The sequence below is a fragment of the Lucilia sericata genome, unplaced genomic scaffold, assembly GCF_015586225.1.
Source record: "Lucilia sericata isolate MDLA Ls3-8-SP2 unplaced genomic scaffold, ASM1558622v1 Contig000394F_arrow, whole genome shotgun sequence".
Classification (NCBI taxonomy): Eukaryota; Metazoa; Arthropoda; class Insecta; order Diptera; family Calliphoridae; genus Lucilia; species Lucilia sericata.
The window spans coordinates 23,183-46,218 of NW_023994412.1; the positions used below are offsets into that span (position 1 = coordinate 23,183).

General features: G+C 26.8%; 1 protein-coding gene across 5 annotated transcripts in view; it reads left to right on the forward strand.

Moving 5' to 3' along the window:
- The window catches only part of LOC119604447 (polypyrimidine tract-binding protein 1), a 158,926-nt gene that overhangs the window by 21,668 nt on the left and 114,222 nt on the right, over nt 1-23,036 (forward strand). For 2 of the 5 annotated variants that reach the window (XM_037957050.1, XM_037957052.1), the window contains exon 2: nt 2,949-2,990. The exons of the other annotated variants lie outside the window; for them this stretch is intronic. In XM_037957050.1, coding sequence (XP_037812978.1) covers nt 2,949-2,990 — 42 coding nt within the window. The remainder of the gene's footprint in view (nt 1-2,948; nt 2,991-23,036) is intronic. 5 annotated transcript variants of the gene reach the window in all.

Here is a 23,036-nt window from a genome sequence, read left to right on the forward strand (position 1 = left end):
TTTTAAAAAAATCTAAATAGATTTTTTTTTTCTTATTTATTATGAAAACTTGGTCTTGTCAAATGGTCTTATGACTTCAAAGCATTGCTGAAATAATCATTAAGATTTTGTTATAGAAATGTTGTTGTATATATTTTTTAGACTTGACCTTTTTTTTCTTGGATATATCAAAATTGTCAGGAGAACGAAGGTGTTTTTTGAAAGCTAGAGTGCTTAAAAACTTCTTTAAGAATAAAGTTCATAATTTCTATTGCATTGATTTTTACTATAAAGGGTTCAAAAGTTCAATATTTGATAGAATTTTATTAAAAACTTTTGCCTTATTTGCAATTTAAATATATTAATTTAAATATTATGCTTAAAATTATTAACAAATCTCTTTGTTGTATGGAGGGGTCAAGGGTCAAAGATTTTAGTGGTGTCTTGTTTAAGGATTTATAGGCAAATTAGTGACATAGTGCTTTGCTACACTAAAAACCATATTCCCATATAAAATTGTTTCTAGTTGTTATATATTCGAAGATATACAACTTTTTGAATTTAATTTATATGGAAGGATCCACGCCCAGTATTTCTAGTGGACTTATTCTTAAACCAAATGTTCATATTTATGCTAAAGCTACTTGTACAATAGTTCAGACCTCCTACCTTTTGTAGTTCACATATGGTCAAGTTGTTCTTGCAAAATTTGATGATTCTATCTCTAATAGTTTCATATGGAGGTGTCATGCCCCCTATTGCTTATCCGACAATTTATTACACTAATGTTCACTTGGATGTCCAAGTTGTTCTTGCAAAATTTGAGGATTCTAGCTCTAATAGATTCTCAGATATACGAATTTTTGTACTTAATTCATATGCTCCCTTAATTTATATGGAAGGAGCCACGCCCAGTATTTCTAGTGGACTTATTCTTAAACCAAATGTTCATATTGATGCTAAAGCTACTTGTACAGCAGTTCAGGTCTCCTATCTGTTGTAGTTCACATACATTGGTGTCAAGTAGCACTTGCAAAATTTGATGTTTCTATTTCTAATAGTTTCATATGGGGGTGTCACGCCCCCTAATGCTTATCCGACAATTTATTACACTAATGTTCACCTGGATGTCCAAGTTATTCTTGCAAACTTTGAGCATTCTATCTCTAATAGTTTCCCAGATATTACGAATTTCACATGGGGGTATCTCGCCTCCTTATTGCTAGTCCGCCCATTTTTGTCTAAAATATTCATATTATTACTAAAGTGGCTCTCATAAAATTTGAGGACTCTAACTTATACATACTATATCAGAAATACTAATTTAACATTTTCTGTATATAGGAAGTGCCACGCCCACTATACCCATTCCGCCCATTTTGCCGACAATTGTTCATATCTATGTCAAAATTTTCCATACAAAATTTGAGGACCATAGCTGTAGCAGTTTCTGAAATAGACTACTTTTAATAGTTACTATGTTTGTGGGCGTGGCACTTTGCCTACATGAAATATCAAACTAAAAAGTAGCCTATAGTTCCTTCCAGTCATACATAGTTTGAAGTTAAAACTACTTTGAATCTTAAAACTACTTGCAAATTGAACTTTTGAGCTAAAATTCGCTCAAAAATATCTGCAGTAAATTGTTTAAATGAACTTCCTCAGCAAATCATTACTTAACCTCCCTAATATTAATAAACTAAACAATTGCTCATCATCTACTAAACTCTTAACAATTCTAATTGAATTTTGAAATCAAATCCTTTTGATTTTCTATTAATTTTCAATTACAATTACACAAAAAAAATCTCATTATAAATATTAATAAAGTTTTTTTTCTCTCCCATTTTTGTATTCTTCAGCACAAAAGCTCATGTTACATTCAGACATTTTAAGCATCATTATGTCTACTACTTTTCTACGACATTACTAACATTCTAATGAAAATAATTCTTAGATTTATTTTGCTATTTATACAAAAATATTTTATTGATTTAAAAAAAAACAAAAGATATTCTATTAAAATTTGTGATTTCTATACATAAATATTAATTGAATTTAATTATTATAATAATGTTATTAAATTAAAATGAAAATTGATAAGTATTATTATCTATTTAACTGCAATAACAACAAGGAATGGCAAAAAAATAATAATTTTAAGTTAAATTAATTGACCTGATTTGAAGTAAAAACATAGGCAGACTATTTTATGCCCACACAACTGAATTAGATTCAAACATCAGTGATTGTTATAAAGAGTTGTTATTTTTAACGGTTCGAAGGACCATAAATAAGTTTTCAATTAGAAACAATGGCAATTTGTTGCTTTTTTAACTGATTACAAGAGCTGTATTAATATTAATATTTAACGAACTAGAAATCTATTTACAACTCTTTAGAGAATTAGTGTATTATGAAAACTAGCCAGAACTCATGCCCCAAATTAAAAGTGTTTGTTTTAAAAATGTTTAAATTTTCATTAAATATTAATTTTTTGTCTGATGCCACAAAATACATTAAACAATTTACTCTCATATGATTTATAAAATGTTATTTTTTAATTACCCAATAAATTTAATTCTATTATGTGACGAAAAAGGATTTTTAGTTTTTATTAATACACAATAAAAATTTATTATAATTTAAATTATTTTTAATATTTATTTAATTTTTATTTATAAAATTGTCTATATTAGTGTATAATATGTATATAGTATAAGTGTATTAAATATTTAGCTGTGTTTGCATACTACTTAAAAAAAAAAATATTTTATAAATTTATTTATAAATGTCTATGTTTGTGTGCGTATGTGTGTAAATTGTAGTATTATTTAAATATTTGTTAAAAATATTCTTAAAGTTTTTTCTATAGCATATAAATGTATATATAAATTTTTTACAAAATTTTTATACAAATTCTTAAACTTTTATTCATGTTGAAATTTTTTCTTTCTCTTTCGTTTTAGGTAAGAATTGATAAACAACTTTTATATAAATTAAATCATTTGGTAAGCAAGAAATTAATTACTTTATTTTTTCTTGAGAAAAATGAGGGATGTAGAACAAAGCAATTTAGTTAAAAATGTAATTAGAAATAATAAAATTATATACAGTATTGTTCGAAACCTAAGCAACTTTTTTTGGCATTGTATACAAAGTGCTATATTTTCTATTTTAATTGATTTATTCAAAATTATATAATTGATAATAATAATATTATGTGTCTACATTATAATAACAACAACAAAATTTTAATTCCATTTCGATGTGAGTTACAAGAAAATAATAACTGAATTAACTCCATAAATAGCTGTTCGAAACTTAAGCAACTTTTTGATCTTCTTATGCAAATCTTTGGTCCCTTTGAGTTCCAAACACCTTTATGGAATAGATTAGTTACTAGTGTAGTTCGTAATGAAACCCAATCGGATTTTAAGCTATTCGCCCCTTCAATGTTTTCTAAAACGGCGAGTTCCGAAACAGCACTTCAAAACGCCGAACAGCATCTCTAAGGGATTTGAGTCAGGAAATTTTGATGAGCAATCAAAGAGTTTGGGTCCTATTACCCGATAACAACTCTTAGATCAACTTTGCCAAAGGTTTTGGTTCATTATCATGCTGAAAATCGCAATAAAGTAAGTTGATCTGTTCGATGTACTCAATCATATGATTCATTTTGTTGGCGAAAAACGTCCCAAAAGGAAAAACAATCCAACTTTGTTTGTGTTTCAACATCAGGACTAACTCTTCTCTTTAAAAAACATAGCCACACCCTAAAATTTTGCTCTCTATTCATTATTGGGCCTTTACTAAAAGGGTATATTGTAATATTTCCTTCAGCCTCTGAGCCTCGCATACTCTGTTTGAATTTAAGACGGAAAATGTGGACCCGTTTGTAAATAAAACTGTTTTTATTAGTCTTGCGTAATCTATTTCAATATTCTACCCAAAATTGTACAAAATTTTTGAAAAAATCGAATTTCTTTAAGTAAACTCTGTGCCATGTCACTGCGGGATTCATATGCGGTTACATCATCGTACATTAAAGACTTAAAAAAGCATGGAGGTCACACAATTAAGGTTATGGGCAAGATTTTTAGTGAGTAGAGTAAGTCCTGATGTTGAAATACAAATAAAATTGGATTGTTTTACTTTCTGGGACATTTTTGGCCAACAAAATAAACCAAAGGATTAAGTACATTGAACAGAACAAATTACTTTGTTGCGATTTTCAGCATGATAACGAACCAAATCCTTTAGCAAAGTTGATCTAAGAGTAGTTATCGTATAATGGGACCCAAATTCTTTGATTGTCCATCAAAATCTCCTGACTCAAGCCCCTTAGAGATGCTGTTCGGCATTCTGAAGCGCTGGGTCGAAACTCGCAGTTTTAGAAAACATTACAGCTGGCGAGTGGCTTAAAATCCGATTGGGATTCATTACGAACTACACTAGTAACTAATATATTCCATAAATGTGTTTGGAACTCAAAAGGATCAAAGATTTTCATATGAAGATCAAAAAGTTGCTTCAGTTTCGAACAGCTATTTATGGAGTTAATTCAGTTATTATTTTCTTATAACTCACAGCGAAATGGATTTAAACTTTTGTTGTTGTTATTATAATGTAGACACATAATATTATTATTATCAATTATATAATTTTGAATAAATCAATTAAAATAGAAAATATAGCACTTTGTATACAATGCCAAAAAAAGTTACTTAGGTTTCGAACAATACTGTATTTATTTATAATAAATACATATATATTTTTTAAATAAATAAAATATGCAACTGGGTTGAACATTTTTAGAAGACAGTAATGTGAAGAGTGAAAGATTTACATTTGATGCAAACATTTGCATTTTATTTTAAAAATTGCCATTTATGCTAAAATTTTCATTTTATTCCAAAATGAGCGTTTTATTCTAAAATTATAATTTCGTGCAAACATTTGCATTTTATGCTAAAATTTGCATTTTATTCTAAAATGTGCATTTTATGCTAAAATGTGTATTTTATGCTACAATGTGTATTTTATGCTAAAATGAGCATGTTATGCTATAATGTACATTTTCTTCTAAAATGTGCATTTTATGCTAAAAAGTGCATATTATTCTAAAATTGTCATTTTAAACTATAAATTGCATTTTATGTCAAAAGCTAGCATTTTACACTAAAATTTTATTTTATGCCAATATTTCAATCTAATTTGCATTTTATGCTAAAATTGCATTTTATGCCAAAGTTTGCATTTTATGCTAAAATTTAAATTTTATGCTACAATATGCATTTTATGCCAAAATTTTAATTTAAATTGCATTTTGTTCAAAAATTAGCATTTTTTGGAAAAATTTACATTTTATGCTAAAATTTGCATTTTATGCTAAAATTTGCATTTTATGCTAAAATTTGCATTTTATGCTAAAATTTACATTTTATGCTAAAATTTACATTTTATGCTAAAATTTGCATTTTATGCTAAAATTTGCATTTTATGCTAAAATTTGCATTTTATGATAAAATTTGCATTTTATGCTAAAATTTACATTTTATGCTAAAATTTGCATTTTATGCTAAAATTTGCATTTTATGCTAAAATTTGCATTTTATGCTAAAATTTGCATTTTATGCTAAAATTTGCATTTTATGCTAAAATTTGTATTTTATTCTAAAATTTGTATTTTATGCTAACATTTGCATTTTATGCTAAAATTTGCATTTTATGTTAAAATTGAAATTTTATGCCAAAATTTGCATTTTATGCTAAAATTTGCATTTTATGCTAAAAGTAAACTTCAAATTTTATACTAAAATTCTCAATTTATGCTAAAATTTGCTCTCTATGCTAAAAGTTGCATTTTAAGCTAAAATCTGCAAAATTTTCATTGTATTTTTAATTATTAAATGATGTTTCTTTTCTCAATGAATTATTGAATGAAATATTCGATATGAATTTTTTACCTACAAAACAAGTAAATTCCCTTTCAAGAGTATTTAAGTTTTTTTTCCGTTTTTTTTTTTTTTTTAATTTCTTTCCTTCTCTTCACAACAATCCTTATTAAGAAAAGCAATTATTTCACATTACACTTAAAGAAAACCCTAATCAATTGCATTTATTTTTCAAATAGCAATTCATGGCAATTTTTATACACGTTAACGGTTTTATTACCAACTCCTTTTGAATTCTACGTATACAGTTTTGTTCGTAAAAGTCTTAGCACGAAATATTATTGCCACTGAAGTAGTATTGCCATGAATGTGTGTTAGTTTATATGTATGTGTATGTCATTATAAGCTATTTTTGCCATTTGACCAGTTTTAAGCTGTCTCTTATGTGCTTGTTTGTTCATATATTTTTCGCCTTTTATGCCATAATTGAATTTTAAATAAACTCATACTTCTCTCTTAAACAAACACAAACTTACACACACATGATTATTTGTGTTTTTTTTTTCACCAGACCTATAGAGTCTAAAGCCTGAAAATATACTACACCTTTTCTCGTTTTCATACTAGTGCAATTGCAACTACTACTCTATGCTCTTAAATACATACATACATTCCGAATGTATGTTTGCTCGTTTTATCAAGTCTGTAAATACAGTCGAAAAGATTTTTATTCTTTTACATTTTACATTTTACTTATTTTGTTTTTGTTGTCTGTTGGTCTGTCTACCTTGCGTATGTTGAAATATTCCATAGGTTTTGGGCTGTTGGGGTAAGAAGAAAAATTATTAACTCTTCGTTCTTTTCATGCTTTCTATATAGTACATTTATCAGGTTGCTTGCTGTTAAGACTTCTTTAGCTGTTGATGCAATTTCTTTAACAGAAAGATGCTGGCTGTATCAAGAGTTTTCGGGAGTTCATAGGGAAAGGGTTATTTTTGTTCTTCTTATTTTTATGTATTTTATAAAATATTCAACATTAAACTTTTACCAGTACGAAAAGCTGGATTTTACTTACATTTTCGTTTATTTCAGGGGATTTTTTTTCTTCATATTTATATTTTAATGTTGTACAAGATGAGATTTCTTTCAGTTTTTTTTAATACGTTTTTTTTATATAGAATACTGTTTGCTTGGTTTATTATTATTATTATATTGTAAAGGGTTTTAAAGGAGGAAGCTTTAAAATATGGTTATACAAGTTGTAGACTGCTTGCATTTTCAAGCATTTTACCTATAGCAGACATTTAACATATTTTCTTTTATGTTTTTTTTGTGGTATAAGTAATATTAGATATAATTTTTTTGCCATGGTCTCATCACTAGAGATTTTTCTTTTTATTGTGTGTGTGTGCCACACAGTTGGAGTAAAGAAAAACTCTTTATATAGTAGATTTTTAATATTTTTTATTTGTGTTAAGAAATTTCAGTTCAACTTGTTCATAAACGAAAATTCATTTTCAGTAGTATTTTTATATTTTATTATTTCATACTTTTTTTCTTTACTTTTGAGATGTCTAAGGGTTTTCTTATTTTAACAAAAAAAAACTGATTTAAAAAAAAGTCTGTTGATTATAAGTGTACGTCATATTTTGTCATAGTCTATTTAATAAGAGAAATTTGGAAAATATTTATATAAAAAAAGTTTGAAAGTTGAAGTACAGCATTAAATGGATTATTTTAAGAAAAAGAGTCTACAAAGTATGTAGTTGTATTAATATATTTATAGTTTTTGTATAAAATTCTTTTCGTAAAAATTTTTACTGAAATTAGCATTTTATGTTAAAATATGCATTTTATGCTAAAATTAGCATTTTATGCTAAAATCAGCATTTTATGCTAAAATTAGCATTTTATGTTAAAATATGCATTTTATGCTAAAATTAGCATTTTATGCTAAAATATGCATTTTATTCGAATTATGCATTTTATGCTAAAATATGCATTTTATGCTAAAATATGCGTTTTATGCTAAAATATGCGTTTTGTGCTAAAATTTGCATTTTATGCTAAAATTTGCATTTTATGCTAAAATATGCATTTTATACTAAAATTTGCATTTTATGCTAAAATATGCATTTTATGCCAAAATTTACATTTTATACTAAAATTTGCATTTTATGCTAAATTTGCATTTTATACTAAAATATGAGTTTTATGCTAATATTTGGATTTAGTGCTTAAATATTCATTTTATGCTAAAATTAGCTTTTTATGTTCTTAAATTATGATTCTATTAACTTTTTATGCATAAATATGGTGCTAAAATTATACAAAAATTGCTCGCCTATTAGTCTTCGAATATATATGTATGTTTAACAATTTTGTTTAATATTAGTTCATTAGAGCCTTTTACAAAATATTTTTTTTAACCAAATTAAATATTTCCCCAAGACTCATGCCTCTACAAAAAAACTCTATCAGCTCAATGACCATATTTTTAATTGAATAAAATCTGTTTAAAGAGTTCTCAAATATTTAATGAACTATTAAAGCACTTATTTGTCCCTACTTGAGTTAATTTCTTTTAATAACAAATAAAGTTCTTCAACCCCTAAACTCAATTTAACAAAATCATGAGTAAACCAAAAAAAAAATATAACAAAATATTATTAAAGATATTACCCAGCATTTATCAATTTCTTAAGTACTACTTAGACAATTTATACCTTTATATAATAAAAGAAAATCTAAACTTCTTAAGAAGGACCTTTTTAAGCAATGAAATTTTTGCTATTTTCTATTATTTATAATAGACCAAAAGCGAAAAAAAAAACAAATCAAGACAAATTTTGTTAAATAACCCCGACCCTACCAACCAACCACCTATCAAAAAGTAACACTGATGATGATGAAGTATCTTTACCACATACAATAGACTAATGAAATGAAGAATATAAAAAAGAATCTTAAGAATAATGGCTTTTCGTATAAAAGTAAAGAAAGTCCTTTTACCTCTTTATTTTTTCCCTCTCTCTCGACATTGTAAATTAAATAGCAAAATATAAAATAAATGAACAAATGACTGGTGGATTTGTCAAATGAATGAGTTGAATGGGAGGTAATAGCTAGAGTTAACTTTGCTGTCCTTTTCTAGGTGTATCAAAGGTATCTGGCCAGCCAACATGAAATACAACAATAGAATGCGTGTGGATTTTTATACTGTTTCCATTCTTTAGTCGCAGCATCATTTAGCTATTATCAAAAAGTATAGATATGTATACACATATTTTTGGTTTTGCACAAAAGGATGCTTTTGCTGTTACATGAAAGGATTTTCTTTTATTTGGTTGTATAAATGGAGAACTCTTTCCCCCCCAGAAAAGCCATATACGTAACAACAATAAAATATTGTAATACAAAAAAAACCTTTTATAATGAGTTTAAGCTATTAATTAATTGAATTCAATTTGTGTTTGAGATTTTTGTTTTCTGAGGAAAAAAGGGGGTGTTGGGTTTAAAGAAAAAAGGTTTGGGTTTTCTGGGGGTTTTTTCTGTGTTGGAGAAAAATTGCAAAATTTTTGTGGTCTAAATAATTAAATTTCAAAATAATAAAGAAATATTTAAGGAATTCTTTAAAGAGAAATTTTAGTCAAACTGAGAATTTTTTATAGAATTGTTTAGCAGGATTTATTAAGTAATAAAGCAATAAGTCTCAAATTTCATATAAATTAAGACTTTTTACATAAAATGTGTGTTTTTATAAAAAAATATGAAGTTTACTTAAAATGTGTTATAATACACAAAATGTGTAATAATACACAAAATGTAAAATTTTACTCAAATTGTGTATTAATTTTGTCCAAATGTATTATTTTACTTATTTGTACTCAATCTATACAAAATGTGTAATATTACACTAATAATGTTATTTTACACAAAATGTGTAATTTTACACAAAATGTGTAATTTTACACAAATTGGGCAATTTTACACAAAATGTGTAATTTGACATAAAATGTGATTTTTTACACAAAATGTGTAATTTTACACAAAATGTATAATTTTACAAAAATTTTGTAATTTTACACAAAATGTGTAATTTTACACAAAATGTGTAATTTTACACAAAGTATGTAATTTTACACAAAATGTGTAATTTTACATAAAATGTGTAATTTAACACAAAATGTAAAATTTTACAAAAATTATCATATTATTCTCTTTTTGTGTTAAATTTTACACAAAAAAAGCGTTATTTTGATACATATTATGTAATTTTAACCCAACTGTGTGATTTTACACCAAACGTGTTTTTCTTTATTCAAACTTACTATTTGACTTTATTACTAAAATAACATTTAATTTGCAACAATAACAAGGCTCATTTTATTCGTTAATTTTAGTCACAACAAATTGTAGTTTTATACAATTTTCTCTTTTAGCTGACGCTCATTATCACTAATTACATCCTTTATGAGTTTGATATGATTATTAAAGTTTGAGTGTGTGTGTGTGTGTGTCAAAGGAAATGCCTTTTCTTTTATAAATTTCCGTTTGTTATTACACTTAAGTATCGGGTATTTGTTTATAAGCTTTGTTAAAAGTAAAACCTACGAAAAAGAAAATAAACTAAATGAATGTTTTTAAAACACAATTTTGTTAATTAATTTTCTTTAGTTTCCCGCTCTATTTGTGTGTTGTCGTGTTATGCTGCTCTTACAACCTGTAAAATATAATTATTTTACCCAAGTAAATAAATTCCTAGATATTAATCTACAAAATTTATCATACACACCAAAAAAAAGCAAACTCCCTTTTTTTAAACAATAAACAAAGTATTTATTTTTAAGCTGCCATAATAACAAAATATGGAGAAAATAAATGGGGTTTATAAGTGGATTCTATTATATTTTCAGTCTCTTTCTTGTGAGGATGCCGTCAATCACAGAAAAGCAGAAAATGAACTTTTTTTTCTTACACACAAACCTAGACACACTGAGCAAGCAACAGATACTTAAACACATATAAATGGTTTTTGAAATACATAATAATTTTAGATTAGACAGACATACAGTGGGTAAATATAAGTGCGTGTTTAACTAACGTGTGCGTGAGTTAAACACAGAAAATATTTGTATTTTGGTGGAATTTGTATTTTTTGGGGTGCCAAATAGACACAAGAAAAAAACCCCCATGCTATTTAAGTGTTTGCTGCTGCTTGTTTTTTTCCAATTTGTTTCGCAGAACAAAAGCTTACAACCATGCACTTGATGTTTTTCAATTATGTGTTTAAAATGTAAAATAACGAGAAGGAAGCGTTAAAAAATAAATGCTAAAATAGATAAAACATTATATGAGTTTTATTTTTGTCTTGTCGTGTGTCTAGGTTTCAGAATAAGGCCTAAAAGCCAAATATATGTGTAAGGTAATGATGGCATTGGCGGGGGGTTATTTATTTTTTTCTTTATTTTTTGCAAAATAGCAGACTATTTGGCTGTAGGTGTGTAAAGGATGTGTATGTGTTTTGCAGGATGTGGCGTAAATTACAAGATAATTTGTCCTCTAGTGATATATTCTATTTCAATTTACACAAATTTGACAATAGCAAAAAAAATACAAGCATAACATGTATACAGCAATAACAACATAATGAAAATAACACAAGAAAAATCACAAATACTCGTTACAATAGACAACGAAACGTAAGTAATAAATGCTTTTTTTTAAAGCAAAAAAGTATGAGTATTGAACCATTTCCTACTTAACGCATATGCAACTCATACATATATACACATAAATAACGCAAAAGCATCATGATGCTTTGGGGTATAATAAACACAAATACATACATGTGTTTTTTTTTTTTCGTTTTCGTTTTCAGCTCTTGTGCTTTGGGTAGAGATGATGGCACCCCAGGCGTATAAGTAATATTTCTAGTCATTGTATATTGTTTGAAGACAACACTTTCATACGTACCTCTACACACATATAAAGATTATTATTTTCTGTAAATGATGCATAGCTTTTTGAAAATTTGTTTTTCTCTCTATCTTTCTGTGTGTGTCTATTTCTACAATTTCTATTTGTATGTGTCTCTTTTATCAGCCTAACTGTTGCCATTTTTAAAAAGTCATTATAAATTTTGTAATTTCCACACATGTTACACATTTGACAAAATATCCTATTTTAGTAATAACAAAAATAAACAAGCAAAAAATTGTATTCTTTTCAATTTTCCTAAATTAAATCGAGTAAATTTAATTGTTTGCAAAAAACAAAAGTGTGTGTTATAATAATAAAATAGAAAAAATTAAGAAAATATAGTGATTATTGCATTAAAATAAATCAAATTATTTTAGGAAGTTTTATAAACATTTTAAAAAATTAAACAAAGATCATCAGGACATCTTCCTGTCCTGATGAAATAACATTTTAATTCTAGTTTACTTTATTTTAAACTTAAGAATTCCTTTTTTCTTAGAAAATCCTTAGCAATTTTTACAAAGAAGTTTTTTTAACTAGCAATTTTCTTTAAATAATAATATATTAATCTAAATATTTAAACAATTTCTTTATAAACTGCCATATGAATTTTGATTTCTTACCAAACAATAAATAACTAGCAGAAGGCTATATAACTTACACTTGCTTCGGTCAACTAACAAATTAAAAGCCTAAAAACACGCAATACCTAAAGAAAAACTAACCACAATAAATAAAGACATTTTTTACACTTACACATACATTCATAACTACATCAGGGTCTTAATTTAATAAATTACCCAAACTAAACTAAACAAAATAAAATAAATATTTAATAAACTATTACAAATTTAAGATTATGTGTAATAAAAACAAAACAAAAAAAAACTAAAATATTTTTATTAAATTAATAAAATTGTGGGCAAACAAAACCAACCACATTGTATCATATAACTTCTATCTAAGAGAAAGGAAAACTTTATTATACAAATAATATTAAAAAAAAGTACTAAATGAAAACAAACAAATAGAAAAAAAGAGATTATAAACTCCATTTAAGTACTAAAAGTAAATAAGTCATAGCAAAACAGCAACAACAACAAACACATTTAAGGAAAAAAGAAAACTAAAAAAACTTAAACAAAAACAATTGTCAACAATGAAAGAACAGAAATAATAACAGCAACAAATAGAGAGAAAGAAACAATAGTTAAAGCAACAAATATGCTTCTTACTTTTCTTTTTTAGTTTTTCTAACTACTGTTGACTTGTTGCAAACAAAACAAATATTGTTAAAAACTTAAACAACAACAAAATAAAGTCCTTGCACATATACAGTATTAAAAACTATTTTAAGTTTCTCACAAAAAACTCACATGAACTTGCTAAAGAATTGAAACTCTAAGAAAGCTTTAAGGAAATAAAACAACAACAACAAAACTTATATACAATTGCAATATACACATGTTTACTTTATTATATAGACAGACAAACACATACATATCAACAAGCATTTTCAAGTGTTTATTTCACTTACAAAAATAGTTGACTTTTGGTTAAACACAATGGTAGTAGAACAGCAACAACAATTACAAATATATGTACTATATACATATATCTGGTATGGAAAATCGAAATACCAATAACTTTTCAACAAGTCTATTAAGTACAGTATGGACTAGTCTATTGTCTAGCCTACGGGGTAGTCTATTGACTAGTCTACGGAACTAGTCCATGGACTAGTCTTTATACTAGTCTATGGACTTGTCTTTATAATAGTCTATAGACTAGTCTTCATACTAGTCTATGGACTAGTCTTTTTACTAATCTATGGACTAGTCTAAGGATTAGTCTATTGACTATTTTATCAAAAATCTGTTGGATAGCCAACGGACTCGTACTATTCTATAGACTAGTCTATGAACTAGTCTGTAGACTAATCTATGGACTAATCTATGAACTAGTCTATAGACTAATCTGTGGACTCGTTTATGGACTAGTCTATGGGCTAGTCTATGGGCTAGTCTATGGACTGGTATATGGACTAGTCTGTAGACTAATCTATGGACTGGTCTATAGACTAATCTATGAACTAGTCTATAGACTAATCTGTGGACTAGTCTATGGACTAGTCTATGGACTAGTCTACGGACTAGTCAATGGACTAGTCTATGGACTAGTCTATGGACAAGTCTATGGATTAGTCTATGGACTAGTCTATGGACTAGTTTATGTACTAGTCTATGGACTGGTCTATATACTAGTTATTCAAGTCTATATAGTAGTCTATGGACTAGTCTAAGGATTAGTCTAATAAATATTTTACCAAAAGACTGTTGAATAGCCAATAGACTCGAGTAGGCTATGTACCATCATCTTTGGACCAGCATAGGGAATATTCTAGTCCATGGACTAGCCTACGGACTAATACGATCTGGTATATGGACTAGTCTACGGACTAGTATACGGACTTGTATATGGACTAGTCTATTATATATGGATTATTCAATTGGATTGAATCTATTAACTATGGATTAGTGTATTGGATTGAGTCTATTAACTAGACTATCAGAAGTCTGTTGGATAACCAGCGCACTCGACTATTGCCCTTCAAACATTTTTAGAGTACATGATCTATTAAGGTAATCATATATTGAACTAGATGATCCGTTTAGTAGCCTCTTAGTTTTGATTGCATTGCATAGGATCATGTACTACCATAACTTAAGCAAAGGCCTAATTTCATGATGTAAAGCAGCATATATTTGGATTAGTTTTGGAGCAGTCCTTGTCCTTTGAGGAGTACACTTTACCCGTGTGTGTAGAGTAGTCTAAATTTGTACTACCATAACTTAAGCAAAGGCCTAATTTCATGATGTAAAGCAGCATATATTTGGATTAGTTTTGGAGCAGTCCTTGTCCTTTGAGGAGTACACTTTACCCGTGTGTGTAGAGTAGTCTAAATTTTTGTCGAATAAGCAGTCTATCGAATAGTTTATTGCCTATTGTCCAGTCGTTGTTGGCTAGTCTGCCAAAGTACAAAAAAGTACTTAGTATGCCATGGTTGTGAAGTTTACAAAAAGTACTAAACCATTGTAAAAGTACTAAATTTCCATACCTGATCTCTACTTTCATATGTATATGTATAAAATACAACAATATTAACTTTAAATATGGTTAGTTAAGAGTTTTATACTTAGGGTCTTATTCATAAACTATTATCAAAGGTTTATAAATCAAATTTTCATACAAAATTTGTTCTATAAACCTTTGATAAATGTTTATGAATAAGGCTGTTAGTCTTTACTTTTTTCGAGAGTGAGTGCGTATTTGTTTCCATCCACAAAGGTATGGGTTTACTGTATATGTTTGTATTTGTTCTAGTGCTCCTTGTTTATAAAGAGGGCAATTTAATTTTCTTTATTTTCTGCTGCATACACTTTATATTCAACTATTTTGTAGTTGTTTTTTTTTTTTCTATTAAACAAACAATAACAACAACAGCAGCTAACCACTGCAAGAAAAACTAGTTAAGAAATGAAATATTTCTATACAAATTTCTCTTCATCTTCTTTAACAAATACATACATACTTGGTATGTAGTTTATATTTGCTTTATTTGCAACAAAAAATTTTTGTTAGATTTTATTAAGTTTTGTTTTCTTTTCAGCAAATATTCAAATATATATGTGTGTTTGTGTATGTGTTTAAGGATCGTTGAGTTTTGTTTAACTTTTGCTAGTATGTGTGTATAAATTTCAAAACAATGTGGTGGCTGTTGCTGTTTTCCATTTATTTTCTTTTTTTGTTTCTAGTAGCTATTGTGTTGGTTTTTGGTTATATTTTGTCGCGTCCAAAATAATTTAATTTTATCCTTTTTTTTTTTTGTATGAAATCACATAAAACTCAAAACATTGTTTCTATGTTTTTTGATTTCTGTTTCTACTCATATATTTTTTATACATTTCACAAATCAAACAAGTGCTGAAAAAGTAAACTAACTGGGAAAACAAAACAAAAAATGAAAAACTAAACGTCATAAATCCTGGCAATGCACATTGTATATTTCATTTACTTAAAAAGCTGGAAAACATCAACATTGTTGTTACTTAGCTATTGGGTAAGGGAAAAGCAAACTCTTCAAATTTTACACAAATTTTTAAAATTTACAATTTTACTAAAAATTTTGAATTTTTTAGAAAAAAATTTTTAATCAAATTTAAAAGGCTTTTCTATACTTTCTTAAAGTTTTCGAAAGAAAATCCAAACTTCTTTTATAGATTTTCCTTTAAACATTAACTACAACTCACCTGTCAAAATCTTTAAATTTATATTAATTTTTCCACAAATTTCTTCTCAACAACAATTGTCATTAGTCATAATTTCTGTTTGTCTAAACTTTTGGCTTTTCAACTGTTTTTTAATAATGTCGAAGACATAAAAGAAATCATTAATTTCACTTTAAAATAACAAACAAAGTTAAAAACAGGAAAAAGTGAAAACTTAACAACAGCCAGCAAATACAAAAAAAGAATAAGAAGAAGCCATGTTAATTGATTACATGACTTTAAAAATTAATTTTCACAGACATTACTCATTTACGTTATAGGCCTGTAGTAAAGAAAGCTCATAAAAGCAAAAAAAATAATTTATATTTATTTTTGTCAAATTACAGACATAAGTGTTGGGAGGGGAGAGGATTTCTTTTTTTTAAGGTGTGTACGCCTAAAAGTAGACATTGTACTCATTTTGTAGTAATAGCACTTCCGTTGCCACATAAATCCTGACACTTTTTTCCTTAACACTGTTGTTAAGGTCTTTTTTTTAGTGCTGACTATATTGTTGGGTTTTTAGACAGCAGCAGTTTTTGAAATTTTTATTTTCTTTTTTTACTTGTCATAAATGTTTCTTTTTTTTATGAAAATAGTAGAAAACATGTGTTGTTGTTAAATAAAAAAACCACAATTACCCTAAAACAAAAAAAAAAAAAAATTTCATCTAAGACCAAGTCTTACTGGTAAAACGGAAATAAAAATGTTATAAAAAATGTCCTGCTAAATATGATGAACTGCATAAAAACTTAAACATAATAACAGCTTATGGCAAAGAAAAACTATTTTCTACAATTCTATATGTGCGAATAATTTTCTTTTAAAATGTATGAGCAAAAAAAATCCTAAAGTATAGAAACAGTTAGAATTGCTTACATTCGTCCATCCATCTTTAAGTACTCTCCTTTCTTTTGTAATTTCTTTTTTTTTGTCGTTTGACAGCTTCAAAATAAAACAATCCAATCTACTGTGTTTTGTTACTCAACATTGTTGTTCGTTCTCCTTTTTAAGTCAGAGCAAACATCATCATCAAATGAAAGAATGAATGTTTAACTTAGCAGTTCCTTCCTCTACTTTATGTTGATGCCATCTACTTTGCAAAAATTGGCGAGTCCTTTTTATACCCTACACCACTTTAGTGTTAAGGGTATATTGGGTTTGTGCTGATGTTTGTAACGAACAATAATATTGGTCCTATAGCCACCTTGGAGTTTACCAATCGGCTTAGAATAATTTTCTGAGTCGTGTCCGTCCGTCTGTCAGTCCATCTGTCCGTCCATGTAAACCTTGTAATCAGGTCGAAATTTTGAAGATAATACAATGAAATTTGGCACATGATTTTCTTTTGTCTCAGTGACGAAGCCTATTGAAAGTGGTTAGGATCGGTCAATTATTTCACCTAGCCCACATACAACTGAACCCCCGAAAAGGGCTTATAAACCTTGTAATCAACCTACAGGTCGCAAATTTCAATTAAATTTGGCACATGATCTACTATTGTACTAAAGACGAATCCTATTGAAAATGGACAACATCGGCCCAATATTTGACCTAGCCCCCATACAACTAAACCCCCGAATAGGGCTCTTAAGTTCATAATTATGTTTAATATACTCGTATCTCGACAGAAAGCTGCAAAACCAAGTTCTATACTAGCCTTGATGACTCTGATGAATTTTTTGATAATAGGGCCTCATTTGACCCTACAAGTCCCCCTTCGAAATATGACTTAAATGTACACAATTTTATTAAACAATAAATGGCTTAAGTATATCTGAGTCAAGGTACAATTCAACTTAAATGCTTTATTATGAACACTAAATCACATTTTATTTTTATAACTGCTGTAGGGTATTATATGGTCGACCTCCTTCGACTATAATTTCTTACTTGTTTTTTGCTCTATTTGTTTATACTCGTATTTTCCCTAAGTGGCTGTAGTTAGTTTCATCATATTACTTTGTTGCAGTTGTAGTTGTTGTATATTTCCATCATATTTGCAATGTTTTAAAAGGGGAAAGAGAGAAACAGCCAGAGAGCAAGAAAAAATATTTTTGATTTCAACAACAATGTCAACAGTAAAACGACATGTGAGTAAGAAGACTCACAGACTAAAGGTTAGGGGAACAAATCATTTCTATCCTACTCATATATTCTTCTAATTCTTACCTTTAAGTTTTTCATACGTTTTGTAATTTCCACAATATAATTTTGGGAGCCTATGAAGTGTATATTCTGGATCCGTATAGATAGCGTAGTCGATTATACTATGTCCGTCTGTCTGCTTGTATATGTATATCTTTGAGATCGAAATCTTCAATAATATTATAAGACATACTTTCTAAAAGTTCGTTATTTAAAATTAACAACACTGGTGTACAAATAACGGAGATATGGCGAAAATTACAAAAACAAATTTTAAACATTTTGAAAATTTTTTCACTTTAATCAAACTACAAAATTTTACATAGAAATTTTTAACAAAATGTAAAATTTTATATAGAAAGTTACATTTTACATAATAAGTGTAATTGTACACAGATAGTGCAATTTTACATAATACGTAATACTTTACACAAATGTGAAATTCTACATAAAATGTGTAATTTTACAGAAAATTATGTGATTTAAGCCGAATTTTATATAAAAAGTGTAATTTAACACAAAATGTGTAATTTTACAATAAATGATTAATTGTTAATTTGTAATTTAACACAAATTGTAAAATATTTCTCAAAGTTTAAACAAAATATTAAAAATATTTCAAATTTTACATAAAAATTTTACACAAAATGGAAAATTTTACATTAAGAGTTTTTTTTACTCAAAAAGTAAAATTTTCCATTAAAAGTAATATTTAACACAAAAAGTAATTTTTGTTGTCGTTTTATTAAGACAAAAATTGATTAGAAAAATTTTGCTGGAATTGTTTAATTTTACAGAAAATTGAGAGATTTAAACCGAATTTTATATAAAAAGTGTAATTCAATACAAAATGTGTAATTTTACATTAAATAATTAATTATTAATTTGTAATTTAACACAAACTGTAAAATATTTCTCAAAGTTTAAACGAAATATTACAAATTTTACACAAAAAGTAGAATTTTACACAAAAAGTAGAATTTTACACAAAAACTAATATTTACACAAAATAAAAAATTTTACATCAAAAGTAAAATTTTACACAAAATGAAAAATTTAACCAAAAACTAAAATTTTGCATAAAATGAAAAATTTTACACAAAAACTAAAATTTTACACTAAAAAATAAATTTTAAAAAAATTACACAATTTTTCACAAGTCTTGCAAATACTACAATTTTATCCATAAATTTATGTTTCATGAAAAGTATTTTTGGTGTTTTTACAGCAATTTTTGTTGTCGTTTTATTAAGACAAAAATTGATTAGTAAAATTTTGCTATAGATTTGTTCACAAAAAAAACCCCTCCTATTTCATGTTCGCAACCAATTACCTAAAAAAAGGTGTAAAAGTAAAAAAAAACTGGCTGCAAAACTTTTTAATAACATTGATTTTTATTTCCTCTACAAGTTTTTTTTTTTTTTTGGATACCTACAACTTTAGGGTCTTAAAAAAATACACAATTTTTTGTTCACTCTTTAGCTAACCTCAACATTTGCCGGTAATATTTCTCGCACATACATACTTCGTTTTTATTACTTTACCTCAAAACTTTGTGCTTTTTTTTTAGCTCATTTCTTAACAAAATATTTTTGTTTTACAACCAAAGCACGGCCAGTTGTGGCAGTGGTAGTGGATATAAAAAACAGGTCATATTTTTCTAGCCTTTTATTTTATTTGCCATTTTGTATGTGTGTGTGTTTCGTCGTTGGTTTCATTTTAAGCTATTTTTTATTTTACTTTCTTAATAAACGTCACTGTGCCAAATACACGAGACAGTTTAAACGTGTTTTTGTTGAAGGAAAAAAGGGGAAGTGGGGAGGAGACAGAGGAGTATGTTTAAGGGCAGGTATAACGGTTGTGGCAACATGGCTAAACTTAAGCATAAACTTTAAAGATTTAAAAAAAAATAAAAGAAAATGCTGAAAATTTTCTTCTATTTCTATTAGTTAAAAATAGAAATTAGAATATAAATTAAAGAAGGCGGACAGTATGAAGTTTACATTACATTTTCTAGGAAAAAGTTTGTTCATTTTTTTTAACTTTTTGTCAAATTTTTATTTTGAAAATGAAATAGATTTCTTAAAGCTTTAGAAAATAACGTTAAATTCTATTGCTTTAATATTTGGATTATTTTTAACACCCTTTTTCTGCAACTTTACTTTGTTTTCTATTTTCACCCTTATTTATGGGTTTTATAAAGCCCAGTCATTAAATTATGAAATTTTTTCAAGCATACTTTTAAGAGCCTATTATTTTTCTGTGTTTTTTTTTCTCTCTTAAAAAAAATTATATTACCATTTTATGCAATTGTTTATTATTTAACACTCTTGGGATTTATTTTTACTATTTGACCATCATCATATTGTTATTATTACCTGGCTTTATACAAAATACCGGAAATTTACTCAAATAATAATAGAACAAAACCAAAATTACTAATTTCACCCTCTTGTTAATTTCACATTTGGCCATTTCATTCAATTGCCGGAAATGGAAAAAGTACTCACACACACACACACACATTTCAACATTTGTTTTTTTTTTTCTTAGAAAATTCATTAATATTACGGCTGTTTGCATTTGATTTCCCATATGAATTTTGTTGTTTTATATTAATTTGAATAGAAATGAAATAAAAATGGAGCAACCTTATATATATTTTGTAAATGTTTAGTAAGCAAATTTTGTGCTTTGAGTATTTAATATGAACCTAGCAAGCTGTAGTGGAAGTAAAGTATGTGGAATGTTAAGTAATTGTTTAATAAAAGATCTATGGCTTTTAGGTTTTTAGTTCTCTAGTTAATTCCCTGAAAGCTTTGCTATTTAACTATTGATATTTTAAGTTTTATATAGTTCCATTGTGCACTTATTTCATAGTTTTTAATGACTTTCATTTTGGTTTTGTTATTGTTTTTATACTTTGATTTGAATTTATTAACTAATCTTCAATTTTAGCCTTAAACTCAAGTTTAACTAATCTAGGTTTTCGAGAGTTTAAGCTAAATTTCTTTGACATTTATATTCAGCAGAATGAAATAAGCAAATATTGACAACATTTTTATAAAAAATGTTTTATATAAAACTAAAGTTTTTAACTTTTGGTTTGTGTTAAAATTTAGCAATTTCTTATTAACTACTTCATTTTATGATTCCCTCTTGACTCAGGCAACTAAACTAATCATTAATTTAAGCCTTAAAAACGATTTTAACTAAACCGGTTTTTCGTTTCATTAAAGTTTATCTTTAATTGAGAAAGAAACTAAAATTTAAAACATTTTATTATATGAAAAAAGCTTGAAATTTTTAGCTTTTCGTTTCACTCTTTTCGATTTAATATTCTGTTTTATCATTCTTTCTTTACTAAGGTCTTGATCAGTTAAATAATTTTCAATTTAAGCCTTAAACTCGAGTTTAACTAAACCAGCTTTACGAGAGTTTAAGCAAAATTTCTTTAAAATTCACAATAAACAAACAATAATATAGTATATCACTATTTATATACATTTTATAATATAATTGTTTTAAACAATTTTAAATAAATTATAAACAAAAAAACGTTGCTATATCCCTTATGTGTTTATTTTTATATTAAAACCTTATGTTTATAAACAAATTAAAAAGAAAAAATTAAACTTTTTAATTGCATTTTTTTGACTTATTAGTTCAATTTGTTTTAAATTGCAACAACTACACTTATTTATGATTTAATTTTTGTAATATTGTTTAACAAAAAACGTTAAAATATTTACTAACTATTACTATGTGGCTTTATTTCCCGAGGTCTTTAATTTATAATTCAACATGACCTCTCTTGTTATATTTTTTATTTCAAAAAAATAAACTTCATCCTTGTTTGTGGATTTTGCACTGATGAATAAAACTAACTGATGACAATTTGACCAAAAAAAAAAACGATTGTTGTTAACTTTTGTTTTGAAAACTAATACTACGAGAAAAAAACACTAAACTAGAGAATTGAATAAATAAAAAACTAGAAAAAAACAAGAGAGTAAATTAAAGGGAAATGTAAAGCAAATTTTTCTATTTTGAATTTTGAACCCAAACATGAATATTGTATGTTTTACACATGCATAACTCTAGAAAAGGCAAAAAAAAAAAAACACACACACACTTTTTTTCCTATACGTGGCATATTTATTATTAAATATCCAACACAATGACAGCACATGAATGAACATGTTTAGGAAAGTGGCAGGAAATTGGAATAGAGAGTGCGGCTGTAGAGAGAGAGTTAGAGTTGAATTGCAGTTAACAATTTTGTGACATTTAGCATGACATTATAAATTTAAAGAAATAACTGTTGATTAGTAAACGACAAAAACTACTTTACTATAAAGAATTTTTTGGGTTTTTTTATAATTTATGTATATTTAAAATTTTGTTAAAACAAAAACTAAAAAATTAACAAACAATTTCCACAACAATCGTCATCATCAACAACCATCATACACACAACCACAATCATCATTTACAGGCAACCATTAACTTGACATTTTGATACTCTGTTGATGAATTCTGTTTCCTGTTGCCCCCCAAGTTCTTAGTAGCTACTAATACCACAAAAATTTAAAAAAAATTTTGTTTTTAAAACTAACTGAGAAATAAAATTTATAAATTTATATAAATATCCTGTTGCACTTCTATTACACTGTATGCTTTTTTGGTTTGTTGAAAAATT